Source organism: Heterocephalus glaber, unplaced genomic scaffold (assembly GCF_053883595.1).
Source record: "Heterocephalus glaber isolate CG9 unplaced genomic scaffold, H.glaber_assembly_v1.0 deba00000621, whole genome shotgun sequence".
Classification (NCBI taxonomy): domain Eukaryota; kingdom Metazoa; phylum Chordata; class Mammalia; order Rodentia; family Bathyergidae; genus Heterocephalus; species Heterocephalus glaber.
Genome location: NW_028258153.1, coordinates 22,696,124 through 22,715,048, shown reverse-complemented (window position 1 = coordinate 22,715,048; position 18,925 = coordinate 22,696,124). Strand labels below are relative to the sequence as shown.

Sequence of the window (18,925 nt, the reverse complement as noted above, 5' to 3'; positions counted from 1 at the left end):
GTGAGGCAGACATACATGGTGGGGAGGTCGGCCACCAGAGAGGGCCCCAAGAGTCCCACAGCCAGGGCATGTGTGGATGTGTGAATGATCTAGCAGCCAGTGGCCCAGGTGGTAGTGTAGCTGGTTGCAGTATCAGGTAGTGCTTCATATACTCTCCATTCACCCTGCTGCCTGAGAACATGGTGCTGCGGGCCCACAGAACTCATGACACAGGCAGCCAGCCCAGCACACTGCACAGTTCAAACTCCAAAGTAGAACAGCAGAGTAGAAGAGGGGAAATGATCCATTATAGTGGAACCTTGAAATTTACAGGGATTATGTTCCTGGAGCACCCACAAGTTGTGAAAAACATGAATTTCAAATATTGTCAGAAAAATGCCTATAAACGCTAATTTTTATAGTTTAAACCCTAAATATGCTATGTCTCCCACAGTTATGTGATTTAATAAAATAGTATATTAATAAAGCAGTAGAAGTTTGATCCCCAGTACCAAAAAAATAAATAAAGCAGTAGAAGGTGCAGGGATTTTTGGCAGCACCTTAGCCCCCGCCCACCCCCCGCCATACCAAGGATCAAACTCAGAACCTTGTACTTTTGAGGCAGGTGCGGCACCACTGAGCTAAATCCCCGGCCCCTATCTTAGGATTTTGAGAACACTCAAGAGATAGCTACATGTGGTATAGCAACCTGTTAGGATGCAGGAATGCTGGTGCATCTGCCAAGGATAGGCTACAGGGCAACGCCAATGAGCAGAAAACCGTTGATTGGCTTCTTGCAAACCAACTGCCAAAAAAAATTTTGTGGAGGATATTTCTGTTATCCCCCAAAATTGTGGGGGTTTCCACAAGTAGTTGTTAGATTCTAAGGAGAAAATCTACAAACGACTAAGGCTGCAAACTGAACTACGATTTCTTGAGGATATTACTATATTTGACTAGTTGGAGATAAAACAAATCATAGTATTAACATGCAAACTTATTCATTTGCCTTTCCCACAAACAAGTTTAAAACTCTGGGTGGAGTGTATATAGTTGTGTGTTCTGATTTTTTTCTCTTGACCTTTCCTATTTTTAGCACCTCTTTAGTACTGAGAATTGGGGATTATATACCCAGGACCTTACATGTGCTCAGCAAGTGCTCTACCACTGAGCTACTTTTTCCACCTTTACTTGACACAAGGTGTCGTTGCATTGCCAGGCTGGCCTTGAAATCACAGTGATCTTCCTGCCTCAGCCTCCCAAGTGCTGTGATCACAGGCACATACCACCACACCTGTCTGGTTCTCTTAATGGGTTATTTTGCATGTGGAATAATTTTTTTTATGAACATCAAAGCCATAGCATTTTCTGCTCTTAAAAATCTATGTAAGCCTGACATAGTGGCACATGCTTGTAGTCCTAGCAAGGGAGGCTGAGGCAAGAGGATTGCCACAAGTTTGAGGCCACCCTGAGCTACATAGTGAGACCCTATCTCAAAAAACAACAACCAACAATTGTAGCGCTAGATTGATAACTAAGAGAATTGAAATTAGGGGCTGAGCCCCTTGTACTGTCACACCACGTTTATAGAATTCTTTACAGTAGTCAAATACCCACTAACAGACAAGTAAATAAATAAAATGTCATACATTTACAGTGATACATAGCTTTAAAAAGGAATGAAGCTCTCAGATGGACATGATGGTGATGCCTGTGATCCCAGCATTGGGGAGGCTAAGGCAGGAGGATTGCTGCAATTTTGAGGCCAACCTGGACTACATAGTTTAAGGCCAGCCTGAACTGCATCATGAGACCCTAAAACACAATACTGAAGACCAAAAAGAAATGAAGTTTTTATGCATCCTATGGAGTAGATATAAACCTTGAAGTCATGTTGAGAAATAAGCCAAACACAAAAGGACAAGTAACACACAATTCCACTTATATGAGGTATCTAGAGTAGACATTCATGGAAACCAAAAGTAGTATAAGAATTAGTGGGGGTGGGGCAGGGGATTTAGCTCAGTGGTTCCGCCACCTGCCTTGCAAGTGCAAGGACCCGAGTTTGATCCCTGGTACCAACAATAAAAAAGAATTAGTAGGGGCTTGGCTGGTCACAGTGGCACACATGTGTAATCCCAGCACTTGGGAGGCTGAGGCAGGAGGATCACTGAAAAGTTCGAAGCCAGTCTGAAATACATAGTGAGAACCTGTCTCCAAAAAAAAAAAATTAGGTTTTGGGGAGGTGGGAATGAGGAGTTATCTTTTATTATGTATGAGATTTTCCGTTTCAAGAAGTGTATACTTGCAAAATGTTTAAAGGTAAAGTTTACTATATTTTACCACAATAAACCACTTGTTCCCTTTTCCCTTTTAATCTATTTACAGCCTTGTTAGATGACTTAGATAAAGAATTAAACAACTACATCATGCGTTGTAGAGAGTGGTATGGCTGGCATTTCCCAGAATTAGGAAAAATTATTTCAGATAATTTGACATACTGCAAGTGTTTACAGAAAGTTGGTGAGTACTTTGTTTATCCTTTAAGATGTTGAAAATAACTGAAATTGATACATCCCAGAATGTTAAATTTTTTTCCGAAGATTCCTAGGTTTTAAAAAAATACTTTGTTTTAGAAGTGACGCTGTTTGTTAGATTTCAGAAATAAGGTAAATTTTGGGCTGGGGATTTATCTCAGTGGTTCCACTGCCTGCCACGCAAGTGCAAGGTCCCGAGCTCAATCCCTGGTACCAAAAAAAAAAAGAAAGAAGGTAAATTTTAACTTTGACTTTTGATGGCCTGCAGCAGGGCAAATTTTCCCTTTTTTCATTTTTTTTTTTTTATATATATTTTTTCTTAAAATGGCTTCTGATAAATGTCAGTGAAGTTGCCATGAATAAGAGTGATTGGAGACTGGAGAACTCTGTAATATGTTTAATACTGAGAACTAATACCAAGCACTACAGCTATCTGTACTACTATTGTTATATTCCATTCTAATAGAATTGCTACAGTAATATTAGTAGTGGAGGCTGAGAATCATTAATAAACATGGGTTACGTGGCCATTACATTACCATCCCTCAAATTACTGGCATTAGCTTTATTATAAAATGAAAGTCCTGTCTTTAATCTTTGCTACCTTTTCTGAAATAAATTTTCATGGACTATTTTGTCTTATTTTTTTTACCCAGTTATATATAGTGAGGGGGGATGATGGGGAGAAATTTATCTCTGAAATCAAACTTTCACAAAGGGAAACAGGTCAAACTTCTTGTTCACTTTTATGCAGGCATCCTTTTCATTGGCTTATCTCTAGTTTTCATTTTGACTGTTTGGTAGATTTTATGTAATTTATTGAAAAGTGATTTTTTTCCCCCCTCCTTTGCAAAAATTCCATAGGTGATAGGAAGAACTATGCCTCCGCCACGCTTTCTGAATTGTTGCCAGAGGAAGTTGAAGCTGAAGTAAAAGCAGCTGCAGAGATATCTATGGGAACTGAGGTTTCTGAAGAAGATATTTGCAATATTCTACATCTTTGCACCCAAGTAAGTTATAGCCATGTAGAATCTAGTTGAAGCTCACAGTACTAATAATTATCTGATGACAATGATGATTTTTACATTTATTGTTCACCTGATAACAGTATGAGCGTGTTCAGTCACTACCTCATCTGATGCCATCTTGGTTTGTATGCTGGGGGGGGGGGTGCTGCACTAAAATGAAGTTTTGTACTAGCATTGTGTAAATGATGAATTAAATGAAACCCATTAAGAAAACTGATTTTATGATTAAATTTACCTAGGGTCAGTGAATACTCTGATAATTCAGGGCTGTAACGGGGAGTGTGTTTGCTTTGTTCATTAGCAGTAGGGTCTTGTGCAAGACATGGTGGGTGCACACCTATAATCCCAATTCTCAGGAGGGTGAGGCAGTAGGAGCATGACATTGAAAATCCCTGTGTCAGAGAAAAAGAAATGAAGAAATAGGGTCTCACTGTGTTGCCCAGGCTGACCTCACTCACACTCCCAGGCTAAACCTTTCCTGAGTAGCTGCGATAACAAGTGTGTCCCACTGTGCCCGGCCATTAGAATCCAGTGTTTTAGATGTGACTTTTGAACTGTTTTCACACATAATTATTACTGATTTACTCATGGTATTCCTTGTTAGGTGATTGAAATCTCTGAATATAGAACCCAGCTGTATGAGTATCTACAAAACCGAATGATGGCCATTGCACCCAATGTGACAGTCATGGTTGGCGAGTTAGTTGGAGCACGGCTGATTGCTCATGCAGGTGACAGTTTTGATGTAATTTATAAACATGAGTATTTGAGGCTGTTTTCTGGTTTTTAATCTTTAAAATGCATTTGTTAAAATACTAAAGGCCAAGTGTTCAATGATGATTTTTACTTGTTGTGCCTGATTTCCTTTTGGACAATGAAGGTATCTTTAGTCACTACCTCTTCTGAGACACTTGTGCTCCATTGTCAAAAGTTTGTTATGGTTAATTAGAATAGTCAGATGAAATAAAAATTAGCACTTTCATTTTCTTTTTCTTTTTGGTACCAGGGATCAAATTTGGGACCTTGGTCTTTTGAGGCAGGCGGCAGAACCACTGAGCTAAATCCCCAGCCTAAAATTGGCATTTTCATAGGAGCTTATTATGGGTTTGATCCTGAGCACCCCCAAAAAAGCAACATTTGAATATAGTTTTTAAAAATGATAACATGAAAAAAAATTGACATGACATATACCTTTGTTTCAGTTTCATTGAGTATGCTATTTTAATAAAGTTGACTCAAAAACATTTTAATCAGTTTGTTAAAAATGTAATACAGGGCCGGGGATTTAGCTCAGTGGTTTCACCGCCTGCTGCGCAAGCGCGAGGACCCGAGTTTGATCCCCGGTACCTAAATAAATATAAATAAAAATTAATACAAATGCATGAAAATACCATAAGAAGAGTATGTCATAAAAATTATTGTAATTGATTACCTGCAAATATGAAGTATTTGTTTTATTTATTTATTTAAATTTTTTTTTTGGTACTGGGTATCGAACTCGGGTCTTTGTGCTTACGAGGCAGGCGGCGAAACCACTGAGCTAAATCCCCAGCCCTTTTTTGTATTACTGTTACACTATAGGTCTCCTGTTTAATATGTGAAACTTTGAAGTGCATGGACATACATTATTTATCACTACTTGCTTTTTTTTGTAGGTTCTCTTTTGAATCTGGCCAAGCATGCGGCTTCTACAGTTCAGATTCTTGGAGCAGAAAAGGCACTTTTTAGAGCCCTCAAATCTAGGCGGGATACCCCTAAATACGGTCTCATTTATCATGCTTCCCTTGTAGGCCAGACAAGTCCCAAACACAAAGGAAAGGTGAGTCACACCGGTTTTCCGAAGTTGGCCCCCTTTACTTTTTTCCTACTCTTTGTTTTAGTGCACATGAAATCTCTTCTGTCATTTTTTTCTCTTTAAAGAGAATAGGATATTGTTTAGATAGGATTTTTGTACACCAAAAGAAAAGATTAGAAGAAATTGTTATTGTTCCTGTTAACAGCCATTTTCTTTTATTGTGTTAGTATTTTTCTAGGATCCAACTGTAGGTGATATGCTAAGAGATTCTGTTTACAGGAAACCAATCTAACACTTATGGACTATCAAAAATAATAGCATATACACTGCTCACAGTTTGTAAGAGCTTTACTGAATCCTTTAATAACTAGATAGAGGTGTCTGTTTTACAGGTGATGAAAACTCAGGCTTAGACAAATTACTTCCAGTCTTTAGTATGTACAATGTAATAGAAACTGATTTTTTTATTTATTTATTTATTTATTTATTTTTGGTACTGGGGATCGAACTCAGATCCTTGTGCTTGTGAGGCAGGCGGCAGAACCACTGAGCTAAATCCCCAGCCCTAGAAACTGAGATTTTATAAAATTCATAGTACAGTAATGAGAAAAGGGAGAAATACAGTGTTTAATAATGAAATGTCACTTAGTTTGAGAAAGAATATACTTGTTCTGGACAACCCACAGTCTAGAAATGTGTCACTGAGTAAAAGCTAAAGAAAGACATTAGAATAATAGTTTGAGCTAATTTTAGACATGAGCTATCTAAAGTGATAGATCTTTTCATCCACCAAATTTTGGTGATATAAAACCAATTATTACATGGTGACAATGATGAGAAAATACAGTAAGTTGGGTAGCTTGTAATGATTTTATAATTCCTCATTTTTAAAAAACCTAGAATCTGATAATGTGATTCACGACAGTTTTTTTTTCTTTTTCTTTTTTATTTATTTTTTGGAAACAGGGTCTCACTATGTATTTCAGGCTGGTCTTGAACTCATGGCAATCCCCCTGCCTCAACCTGAGTGTGGGGGCCACACAAGTGCACCACCATGCCTACTACAGTTACTCATATGCATAAACTGTTACATTTTCATTTGAAATACACCTTGATTTCTTCTAACTTTGTGCCGTTAGATTTCTCGAATGCTGGCAGCCAAAACTGTTTTGGCTATTCGTTATGATGCTTTCGGGGAGGATTCCAGTTCTGCAATGGGAGTTGAAAACAGAGCCAAATTAGAGGCCAGATTGAGAAGCTTGGAAGATAGAGGGGTAAGAATCGTGTCCTGCCTTCTGCGAAAGTTAACAACTGAGTAGTCTAGAAGCTTGAACACTTCATCTGCCCACAGTGCTCTTTGGTACACATTTTAGTGCAAACTCAGGGGAACTGATGTATTAAACAGTGTTTGCTCTTAAGGTATGCCATTCCAATTAAAAGGAACAAAATAATGAGATCGCTGTTTGCTGGTCCACTGCTTAACTTGACAGTGTATTCTAAAAAGACTGATTTAGAATTTACTAATAGCTTTTATTTTTCTTAGATTAGAAAAATAAGTGGAACAGGAAAGGCATTAGCAAAAGCAGAAAAATATGAACACAAAAGGTGAGTACATTTAAGGAGGTTGGGTAAACATTTTGTTTATTTAAACGTTATTTATGCCGATTTTTTATTGTAACTTGTACACCTCAATAACCCTGTGATCTTTGTTTTTTTTTCCCCCTCTATGATCTTTGTTAATGGATAAAAACTAATTATATTATGTCATGTTGATATGGCAAACATGCGTCCCTTCACTTTTTATGTGTGTGGTGAGAATATGTAAAATCTGGTCTTAGCAATTTTCAGAATGCAATAGCTATTAACCACGTCACACCTGAGTTTTTTTCCATGCCATTTAATTTTCTATATCCACATCTCATTTAATCATCCACGTATACTGTATTTAACCTTGTCGTTTAAAGTTCCTCTGTGGTATGTCATTTATCACAAAGGTTTAGAGTTAACATACAAAGAAACTTTTTTTTGTCTAAAAGAAGACAAGTCTAAAAATGGCTAATAGGTGTAATGAAGTATTTAGAGCTCATTTTCAAATTAACAAAAGCCTTGTGTGTGGAGGGCGCTTTGGTTGTTATTTGAGGTGATGCTTGATACTGATGAGTCTGGTGAGGAAGGTAGAGTGGTAGAGCTTTTCTAGAAAACTGACAGTGATCCTTCAAGGTACTCCTTGCCATTAACTTCATAAATTCTACTGTTGAGATTCTGGTAGTCCTATAAGAATTGTAATAGTAACAAAAAAGAGCTTATGCTTCAAGTGGTCAGAGTACAGTACATAATAACATGAATTAAAAACATATGTATAGATACTGAAATAGACACATTCAAAAAATTATCTTCCATAAAGAAACTTCATACTGTACTCATGGGCGTTAGAACTTTCTATTTTGTGAATTTTCTGTTTTACAGTGCCAACATATATTCTATATATTTTTTTTTCCTGGTACCGGAAATCACTGAGCTACATCCCTGGTCCTTCTTTTTTGTTGTTTTTTTTTTTTGGTTTTTTTTTTGAGACAGGGTCCCACTATGTAGTTCAAGTTGGCTTTGAACTCACTATGTAGCCCAGGCTGGCCTGGAATTTGTGGCAATCCTCCTGCCTCAGCCTCCCAAGTGCTGGGATTACAAGTGTGTGCCACCACACCTGGCTGCTTCTATAATTTTTAAAGCCTATTATTTGTTGTCTTTGGTTGATAAATGTAGATCTTTGTTTTTCACATTATAAATGTTTGTAACCTATAAAAGTTAACAGCCATTCATCTACAAATCCACTTGAAAAATAGAACATTTCTGAGGGCCGGGGATTTAGCCGCACCTGCCTGACAAGCACAAGATTCTGAGTTCAATCCCTGGTATGGGAAAAGAAAAAAAAAATAGAACATTTCTTAGCTTGTTTTGAAGCAATTTTTTAATTTCTGTACCAGTATGCAGTTTAAATATTTAAAGCGAGCGACCACTCATGAGATTTAAATTTGAGGCACTCGGTATTTCAGTATTTAGAACAGAAACAAATCTGGAGCTTTAGGGAATCTTATCTGTGTCTGTCCCCTGTCCTTGTGCCTCCTAGGGTCTCATAATGAGGGCTTTAATTCTGTGAGATAGGGTCTCACTGTGTAATTCATCTTGGCCTTGAACTCACCATGCATCCCTGGTTATCCTCAAACTCCACACAATCCTCCTGTGTCAGCCTCCTGAGTGCTGGGATTACAGGCATGAGCCACTACACCCAGCAAGACTTCTTTACTGAACTTAGTTTTGATGTTTTGTTCAAATTTTTTCATTTAACCACCTTTGTTCGAAGAGTTGAATTGATTCAGTTTTTACCATAGATAGTTGTAACAAGATTCTTTCCATTTGTCTCCACCCTTGCCAATCATTTCCTGTACAATAATAACTTTGTTGATTACTAAGTCAGTTCATTTAGCTCACCACTTCTCTTGAATGTGATTAATACTTTTTACTTTTTGGAAACTTACTAGTCTTCATAAACTACTCAACTCATTAAAATGATATGCTCGATATGATATTATCTAATAACATTTTCTCTTGAGAATTACTTCAATTACAGATGTTTGTAGAGATATTAATTCCTTGGCTTTTTCAGTGAAGTGAAAACTTACGATCCCTCCGGTGACTCAACACTTCCAACCTGTTCTAAAAAACGCAAAATAGAACATGTAGATAAAGAGGATGAAGTGATTGAAAAGAAAGCAAAAAAAGCCAAAATTAAAATTAAAGGTTAGTTTGAGTTTTTAAATACCATTTATACTCATAATGATACACCTGTATTTTACTACATGTGCCAAAACTCAGTTTCTACCATGTGAATTACTTCAAGAGTTAAAGGGGAAAAAAAATAAGTGGTATCGAAAATGGTTGCTAAAAAGCGCAAGGACCAGAGTTCAATCCCCAGTACCAAAAAAAAAAAGAAAAAGAAAAAAATAAAAAATAAATAAAATAAAATGGTTGCTAAAGATAGAATTGGCACAGCACTGTTTTCTTCACTGTTGTTAATAGAAGAGCACCGTGCTAGGCACTCCTCATTGGTATTCACCCTGTCCCTTAGGGAACTAGGCTGGCTATGAAGTGGAGAAGCTAGTGCCCCATTTATTGATTTCACCTGTGTTACATGATCACCTGCTAGTCTAGCAAGTAAACAAAGCACTGATAGCGAACCTTTAGGACCGGGTGCCCAAACTGCAACCCAAAGCCCACTTATTTATCATAAAGTGCCAACACTGCAGTTCTGACTGGCCCTGTGAAACCTTGGAGTTGCGCCTATTGTGTCTCTGCTTGTGATGTCATTGCCTGGCACTGCTGCTCCTTTCTGAGCATGTGCGTGGCCCCTGTGTATGGTGTTTTCAGTTGCTGGGGCACCTTAGCTCAGTGCTGACAGCAAGGGCTCTGTGTACCCACTGTGGCATAAGTGCCATAGATTCACCACCACTAGAATAAAGCATTGAAGCAGTGATTAATTAAATACCTCGTTGTCAATGTGGACTGACCTAGATAAAACATGAATGAGTTATTTAACTTCTGTTTCTTTACTGGAAAGTAAGAAGATCCCTATACCCATTACAGCTGTATGAAATGTTGAAGTAGGCCTGGGGATTTAGCTCAGTGGTTCCACCACCTGCCTCACAAGCACAAGGTCCTGAGTTTGATCCCTGGTACCAAAAAAAATACAAATAAATGAGATGTTGAAGTAAAGATTTTATCCTTAGTTGTACAGTATATCCAAAATTAATGTGACTGGATCATTGCCGTTCCTAACCACAGACCCACAGTTTTCTCTCTCCTTAGTGGCAATTCCTTTTGCTTTGGCTGTGAACCCAAATCTGTCCTTCTACTACATACTCTCATTTCCACTATGAAAGTTTGTAGTAGCCACAGTACCATTCCCACTGGCTGTCTGATCTCTGAATTTCTATTCTGTGTTGTCTCTCTTCAAATATTTGCCTGTTTACTGTTTTGTTTTGTTTTTAATTTATTAGGCAGTTAGGTTCTCATAACACTCCATATCTACCCCCTGCCCAAATCCTTGAGATCTTGCATTTCCTTTTCTCTCTTCTTGGAATGTTTCTCCCAAATATATGCCTCATTCGCTACTTTGCCTCTTGTCGGTATTTACTTGACTTCTAAAATGTCTGTAGGCAAATGCCCTTTTCCAACATTCCATTTCTTGATTTACTGTTATCTTTTTTTTCCCCTTTTGTTAACCTGGAATCGAACTTAGGACCTTGGCCTTTGAGGCAAACATGGCGCCACTGAGCTAAATCTCCAGTCCTGCTTTATTTTTATCCATAGCACTGATTACTATATATATCTCTTTACTGTACTAGTAAAATAAAATTCATAAGGATAGGGGTTTTAAAAACCAGTAACAGGGCCGGGGATTTAGCTCAGTGGTTTCGCCGCCTGCTATGCAAGCACAAGGACCAGAGTTCGATCCCCGGTACCAAAAAAAAAAAAAAAGTAACAGTCCAATGAAATAAACATCCTTAAATTTTATGGGTGATACTGAGTTTTACAGCCTCTAAATTAGTCATAAGCTGAATGTGTTGCCGCATGCCTGTAATCCCAGCACTCAGGAGGCTGAGACAGGAGGATCTCTGTGAGTCTGAGGCCAACCTGCACTACAAAGTGGGACCTTGTCTCAACAAACCAAAAATAAATAAATTAGTAATAGTAATAAATTACAGAGTCACAACAGTGGACTAAATCCAGGCCTTCTGACTCCAGAGTGTATTTTCTTAACTGTTAACAGTGGGCTTGATCCGAAGGTGACCTTTGTTTTAATCTGTTTACTAAGACCCTTGACTTAGGAACTCTAATCAAAGTCTGTTTTCTGTATATAGCAGAGTGCCAGGGATTTAGCACAGTGGCATCACACCTGCCTCACAAGCACAAGGTGCTGAGTTCAATAAAATAAATGAATAAATAAAATATATACAGGCAGATCTCAGTGTTCTAAGAGAGACATTGGCCCAGGATTTCTCAATTAACTCCCCACAGGAAAAGATGTTGTAATGTTCCTTCTAGAACTCTTTAAGGGTTAAATCTGTGTCTGAGACCATTAGGAATCACAAGCAGCCAGCATTCAGGTCTTAATTCTAACTTAAGATTTTGGTCTTAAGTTAAAACTAAAATTCCAGTCATACATAACCCAGGTTGTTCATATGTCAGGCTGGTCATAACTTAAGGGTCCACTGTAACTGCATGAGGAAATTACAGTTCCCCTCTGTGGACTTTGTCTGTATAATTTGTAGAGTTAGTGGTACTGCACAAGGTAGGCCTTGAAAGTCCTCCTTAATTATGAAATGAACACAACAAACACTGTATAGTTGAAAATCATAATTTTGGGGGGAACAAATTCTAACAGCATGCCGTGTCTTTGTCCAGTTGAGGAGGAGGAGGAGGAGGAGGAGGAAGACGAAAAAGTGCTAGTGGTAGAAGAGGAGACATCTGTGAAGAAGAAAAAGAAAAAGGATAAAAAGAAACACATTAAGGAAGAACCAGTTTCTGAGGAAGAGCCATGCACCAGCACAGCAGTTCCTGTATGTCTGTTTTTAACTGCCAGTATTCTTGGCCTGGGCAAGGGCTCCAGAATCTGCTCTTGGTCAGAAATGAGCATGGGGCCGGGGATTTAGGGAGTGGTTCCAGCGCCTGCCTTGTAAGCGCAAGGTCTCAAGTTCGATCCCCTGGTACCAAAAATAAAAAAGAAATGAGCATGGGTTTTAATGAACAAGTTTCATTAATGGGGAATTAAAAACAACTTGGCCTTGTCTATTTCTATTATAAAAGGTCGTTTCCCAAAGTTAATAAACCCATCTCTCCCACCCTGCTGCTCCCACCCCCCAGAGTTTGCTTTTAAGGGAGGAAAAGGTTATGGGGGTTTTTTTTGGATAGTGTTGGGCCTCAAAACTGGGGCCTCACATTAGGTAAGTGCCCCACCCCTAGTCACCCTGCATCCCAGAGGCTCACTTTTATAGAAGTACTTGTATTTTTGGATTTTAATCATTCTTTTAAAATTGTTTTCAAGAAAAGTAGATTTTATATGAAAAAGTCATTACATACGCAATTACTGCTCATTCAAAAGTATTCTCACTGGTTATTTCCAGAGCCCGGAGAAAAAGAAGAAAAAGAAAAAAAAGAAAGACATGGAGGACTAACGGGAGGGAACTGCAGTTCTGTCTGCTGGACGTGCACTTAAGCACCAGAGCTGCTGGTGTGGGACCAGGGCAGGCTGGAGGGCACATCAGCTCTGGTAACCTTGTTATGTCTTCATTTCTTAGTCTTTGATATACAAATAAAACTATTTTCTTTGTATTGGAGTAGTTCTGTGGTATTTTACATTTTAGTAGAGAATCTTTGGTCTTTAAGTTGCCATCTGGTGGTTATTTTGGTCATTATAGCAGAACAGTGAGCTGTTAATGGTCAATGAGAAATTTAACCTTTTGGAAGACAGTGACTAGATGGGTTACTGTAATTTAAGAGCCTAACTGATGTGTTTCACTTGTGTTTTTTGGCTACTTTATTTCTCCTTTTTTCTGCCTCTATTTTTTTTTTCACATTCATTAAGTTTATTGGTACATTTTAGGTATACAATATGATGACATTCATTCTTGGGAATTTGTACCTTTACATGATGTATCTTGGTTCTTATTTTTCTGTATTTTCAAAAGGGTTTATTTTTCTGTATTTTCAAAAGGGTTTTGTTCCTTCAGATTTTAAAGCCAGGTATGCAAAACATTTTGATATAGGTTCAAAAGGAATAAAATGTATCTGTTAAGTTGTTTATTCTGAAAGATGTAAAAAAATGATTCCTGACTTTCATTCATTCTTCTTTTTCTTTTGAGAAAGGGTCTCTGTATAGTCCAAGCTGGTCTTGAACTCACTGTGAAGGCCAGGCTGGCTTCAAACTCAGGACAATTCTCCTGCCTCAGCCTCCTGAGTTCTAGGATACAGGTGTGCACCACCATTCCTGGCTCATTCATTTTTGAGGCAGGGTCTTTCTGTGTGATTCACTGGCCTTGAGTTTACTATGTAGCCCAAACTGACCATGAACTGGCAGTAATTCTGCCTCAGCCTCTCAAGTGATGTGATCACATGCATGTGCCACCACATCCGGCTTGATTATTTCAGGGGTTGGGGTCAGGTGCTTGGGTAGCACGCAGAAGGTCCTGGGTTTAGTTTCCAGCTCCGCATTACACACAAAAAAGTACTAAGCCTTCATTTACCCTCCTCCCTCCCTTCAAACATAATGTAAATTTGTTTTGTGGATTAGATTCTGTATCTATCTATTGCTTTCTTGCTCCTCAGCAGACTTCAAAGGACTTGATTGAACTGTCCCCCTCCAGTCTCAGAAGTTTACAGTTCTCCATCTTTACAGCTCAGGCTCCTTTATCCTGAGTGTACCGCTTAGAATAACACACCGCAGAGCCAAGTGTGCATGAGAATCGTCGAGGAATTTTTTTTAAATTTTTAAACAGGGTCTTGCTCTGCAGTTCAGGGTGACCTCGAACTTGTGGCATTGCTCCTACCTCAGCCTCCTAGGTGCTGGGATTACAAGTATGCACCATCACACTCAGCTTCATCTAGGAATATTTATACTTGTAAAATGCTGTTCTGAGTCAGCTGCAGATTGGGGCCCATAATTCAGCATTTTTAGCAAGTTCTCAGTGTTGTGAAAGTAAATTATTTAAACTCAATTAACTGTTTCCTTATTTGAAAATGTATTGCTTTGAAGTTGCATGTGGAGGTTGCATGTGATCCCAGCACTTGGGAGGCTGAGGCAGGCGGATCGCTGTGAGTTCGAAGCCATCCTGACTGCAGAGTGAGACCTTTATGTGTACCTTAGCATCTTCGTGCCCCAGATGTAGTCTGTTCACCTTACCTGTCACTAATGGTTCCTGGCCTAAAATAGGGCCTGAGTGTTCAGTGATGAATGTACACCCTGTCCAGTTACTCAGATTTGGATTACTCTGATCAAAGAGTGTCACTCTGATTTCTCATTACAAGTGCTATGAGAACACCATGAACTCAAAGATTGGACATAGGAGAGCCAGAGTTTAACCCAAGATATCTGGACCCTGAACTTTATAGCTCCCTTGTCCTGCCTATTAACTGAACTCTATCACTTGTTGACCATTTTTTAATTATAGCTTTGTAGGTGCTTGTTTTCCTTTTTTTTGTTTTTAAAGCAAGTGTCAAATGGTAATTCTAAAGTATTTCAGAGTGAGTGCTTGGTTAAGTTTTAAGGAGAAATTAGAAGTACATTTGTGGAATGGTGGTTCTCAAAACTTCAGTCTGGATTAGAAACACATGGAGGACTTTCTTTTTCTTTTCGTGTTGAGGATTGAACCTAGGACCTCATGTATGCCAAGCCATGTGCTCTTCCACTGACTTATAGCTCCTTCCCTGGAGGACCTCCTGGAGTGGAGAAAGGTGAGTTTCTGATATAGTAGGTCTTGGGTAGGGTCCAGAAATTTGCATTTCTGACATTCCCAGTTGGTGATTAGGGGACAGAATCTTACCCACTATTCTAAAGGATTCCCTTCTGTTGTCCTACATGGCCCTGCAATTCTCCAAACTGGAGCTTAATTTGACGGCCAGGAAGTCAGACTTGTGCATTTTGGTTAAGAAGCAGCAGTACCATCATTCGTCTTCTCTGCTGTTTCATTATAGAGAACTGCTGGGCCGGGGATTTAGCTCAGTGGTTCTGCCGCCTGCCTCGAAAGCACAAGGTCCTGAGTTCGTTCCCCGGTACCAAAAAAAAAAAAATCTTCCATTGGCTAATGTTATAATGCCCTAAGGTGAATAAAATACAGTATTCTATAGGGAACTGCTGAGTCCTTTGGGGGCTGGAGAAAGTTGAGCCTGTGCTCTTCCTGCTCAGATTACATAAGTTTGAAAATGTTTCCTGTCTATATAGGAATTTGCAGCCAGGTGTAGTGTCCCATATCTGCAATCACAGGTCCTGGGCAGTGTAACAGCTTAGTGAAAGCCTGTCCCAAAAAGTACTAAGGCCTGGGCTCAGGTTCCATCTCCAGTATTGAACTTTTTTTTTTTTTTTTAAAGGACAAATTCAGTTGTTCCATTGTATTTAGTATAAAAGGAAGAAAACTCAGTTTTTTGTTTTTGTTCTTTTGTATTTTGGTTTTTTGAGACAGAATCTTGCTATATAGTTCAGACTGGCCCTCAACTCACCGTGTAGCCCTCACTGGCCTCAAACTTGTTTCGATCCTCCTGCCTCAGCATCCCAAGTGCTGGGATTACAGGCATGTACCCCCATGCCCAACTTGACACTACTTTATATTTACATCCCCTCTAACACGCTAATTCTCCATCTAGAAAACTATCCTGCTCATTTGAAGTGCTAGGGATGGGACCCAGTGCTGTCTTTTTAATTAGTATATCCCAACTTCACACATTTTTGCACAGTGTAATCTTAAAAATACTGATTTGGCTTTAGTCATTTTACACCTGGATAATTTTCCTTGTATAGTTTTTGTTTGCTTTTATTGCGACAGGTGTCGCTGTACAGTTCAGGCTGGCCTCAAACTTGTGGCAGTCCTCCTGCCTCATCCTCCTGAGTACAGGGACTATAGGCAGGTACCACCACGTCCTGCCCTCGTACAGCTCTGTAGTCCCAAGATACACAAGATTCCACTTTGTCAGTGCAACTCTGAAATCCTGCTGAAGATTATATGCAGTCTTTTACTGTAGTGCTCCTACCCAGTAGAGGGCATTTGTGAATAGAAGAAGGTAGCCCTTCATATTTTATTTCTGTAAAGTATCAGAAAATCATTAGAACCCTAAATCTACAATAACTAGGAAGTGTCCCCTCTTCCCCTCCCACTTGTACATCGGGCACCTTGCATAAAAGGTGTGGGATGTGATTGAGACTGGTGATCTGCCTGCTTTGTTTGGTTTTGTAGTACTAGGGATTGAACTCAGGGCCTCTGCACTGAGCTACATCCCTGGCTCGCCCCACCCCGCACCTTTTTATTTTCTTAGAGCCAGCAACTTGCTAAATTGGCTAGGCTGAACTAAAACTTGGGAACCTTCTCCTTTCAGCCCCTCTGAAAACATTTTCCTAACCGTGAGTTTGCTTGGTACTCCTCAGAGACAGGTTGTAGCCAGTCCCAAGGCTGGCACTCTGAGCCCTGGTTTAAACCAAACCATTAAACCCATCAGGCCTCCAAATAATAGCTTTGGAAGTGGCAGCCAAGAACTCCTGGCCAAACTCTGGTATAAGCCAAGAGTAGGACATCCATATGCATACAAAGACCTATGCTGCAGCGCAAAATGCAGCCTTTGAAGTTGGAAGATGACCTGTTAGTAGTACTGCTTTGAGTGCATTCCTTATAGAAGTAACTAAAGGTGAACAAATGCTCTTAAATCCTACTAGCCCAGACTACTCAAATGTCAGAACACTTCAGAGCTATGACTGTACATGAGGCAAAGGAGAATGATATATTCAAAACTTTGATCTGCTCAGTGCTCGTGGAGGGAAGAGGGAGTCTCCTGCAGAAAAGATCACCTGGTACAGCTGTCACTGCAGATGAAAATTCGGCCCTCCAGCCTTTGCCACATGTCCCCTGAGTGCTGGCCTATTCCAGGCTGTAGGCATGCCCTTTTCTCTTAGCAATGTGGAGAAAAGAGTTCCTTCTATAAAAGTTTGTATACATTTAATCCAACTTTCGGATTCATCTACCAGATCATAGGAAGCAATCTAATCAGAACATTTAAAATGGGAGGACACAATTTCACTGGGATTACTTCTAAGGAATCGTTTTGAGAACTGGGATCTACTGATTTTATTATATTATCTAATGTTAGTCTATGAATTGCTTAGATATAAACTAATTTTTTTAAATGCGTTGAAAAAGTGGTGAGAAGGGGCTGTTCTATATTAGGGGTGGGCAAAATACACCCTGAGGTCCAAATCTAGCCCACAGCCAGCTTTGAAAGCAAGGTTTTCTTAGAACACAGTTATGCCCATTCATTTGAGTACAGTAAGTCCCCAAATTAGGAACAAGTTCCCTTCCAGGAGAATGTTCATAAGTCACATTCATTTGTAAGTCTGACAAAGTGAGTCTTAAAACTTTCTTTTCGTTTTTGGTACCAGCAATTGAACTCAGGACCTTGTGCTTGTGAGGCACACACAGTGCCCTACCATGATACATTTGACACAAATACACAATGCTTTGCACTTCCTAGCAGTCCCTTCCACATCACCACTGCTTTTCCTCTTGCTTCTAGACGTCCTTGTCTCTGACTGACCACTGTACAGTAAGTGAACCGTAGCACAACTAATAATGTCCGGCAGACTCGAGTCACTTCGTGATTTGTTTGCATCTGCGAATGTTTGTAATGTGAGTTCTGTTTGTATCTGAAAGGACACAACTCAAATGATCATAAATCAAGGACTTAACTGTACTATGTGTACGTATAGGTCTGTGCTCCCGTGGCAGAATTAAGTAGTATTACAAAGACCATAGAAGGCCCAGGGATGTAGCTCAGTGGTGCTGCACCTGCCTGGCAAGCGCAAGGTTCTGAGTGCGATCCCTGGTACCAGGAAAAAAAAAAAAAACCATAGAGCCCACAAAGACAAAAATATTTACTGCCCAGCCTTTACTGGAAAGGTTTTCTGACCCCTCTTTTGAATTAAAAGAGCCTTAAAGGAGTCAAATGCAAAGTGTGGCCCTTGGTTAACCCTGGTTCCAATAAGCAAAAGATATTTTGGAGACAGAAGTTCTTATATGAACTAGGTATTAAGTAATTTCAAGAAATTATAAATTTTCTTGCTGTGATAGTGGTACAGTGGTTATGTAGGAGAATGTCCTTAATTTTTAAAGATGTATTCTGTTAGGGAAAAGTATCTTGGTATCTGTAATTTATTTTCAAGTGGTTCAGCAAAATTGGTGAATATAAATAGGTGAAGCGAATGTGATAGAATGTTAAATATAATGGGAGCATAGATGTTCTCATGTTATTTTTTCCATTTTTGTGTGCTTGAAATTATAATAAATATCTTACTTTCTTAAAAGCAAGAACATACTGTTTACATTTGCGTTTATTCTGACTTCTTTATCTCTGAAACTGTGGGTCAGCCCCCCATTAGAAAGGTGAACTCAAGGAAGCAAAAGAGGGCAGCAGCCATCAGAGTTCACAAAGCGACCCTCAGACCTCACCCACCTGACAGGAGGCACACACTCCTTTCAGTCCCCCCCCCGGCCCCCCCCCCCCCCCCCCTTACCAGGGATCCAGCTCAGGACCTTGGGCTTGAGAGGCAAGTGAGTTGCCACTGAGCTAAATCCCTGGCCCTCCGTCCTTTTTTTTTTTTTTTTTTTTTTTTTGGTACAGGGATCAAACTCGGGACCTTGTGCTTGGGAGGCAGGCGCCGGAACCACTGAGCTAAATCCCTGGCCCCTCAGTCCTTTTTTGAAGAAGGAGAGACACAGCGGATGGAGATCTCAAGATGAGAATTATGAAAGTAAGACAGGGCCGGGGATTTAGCTCTG

General features: G+C 39.6%; 1 protein-coding gene and 2 non-coding genes across 5 annotated transcripts in view; all 3 read left to right on the top strand.

Annotated features, from left to right (window-relative positions):
- Positions 1–12,725, top strand: part of Nop58 (NOP58 ribonucleoprotein) — a 32,669-nt gene extending 19,944 nt beyond the window's left edge. For all 3 annotated transcript variants that reach the window (XM_021263619.2, XM_004851204.4, XM_087206267.1), the window contains exons 7-15: positions 2,368–2,502; positions 3,381–3,526; positions 4,149–4,275; positions 5,200–5,363; positions 6,479–6,613; positions 6,883–6,944; positions 9,001–9,134; positions 11,799–11,953; positions 12,518–12,725. In XM_021263619.2, coding sequence (XP_021119278.1) covers positions 2,368–2,502; positions 3,381–3,526; positions 4,149–4,275; positions 5,200–5,363; positions 6,479–6,613; positions 6,883–6,944; positions 9,001–9,134; positions 11,799–11,953; positions 12,518–12,568 — 1,109 coding nt within the window. In that variant the 3' untranslated portion in view covers positions 12,569–12,725. The remainder of the gene's footprint in view (positions 1–2,367; positions 2,503–3,380; positions 3,527–4,148; positions 4,276–5,199; positions 5,364–6,478; positions 6,614–6,882; positions 6,945–9,000; positions 9,135–11,798; positions 11,954–12,517) is intronic.
- On the top strand, positions 3,580–3,663 carry LOC147829393 (small nucleolar RNA SNORD11B). Its single transcript, XR_015449270.1, has one exon. It is a non-coding gene; the product is annotated as a small nucleolar RNA SNORD11B (small nucleolar RNA).
- On the top strand, positions 4,371–4,455 carry LOC147829392 (small nucleolar RNA SNORD11). The gene has a single exon (XR_015449242.1). It is a non-coding gene; the product is annotated as a small nucleolar RNA SNORD11 (small nucleolar RNA).
- Positions 12,726–18,925: the final 6,200 nt, after the last annotated feature.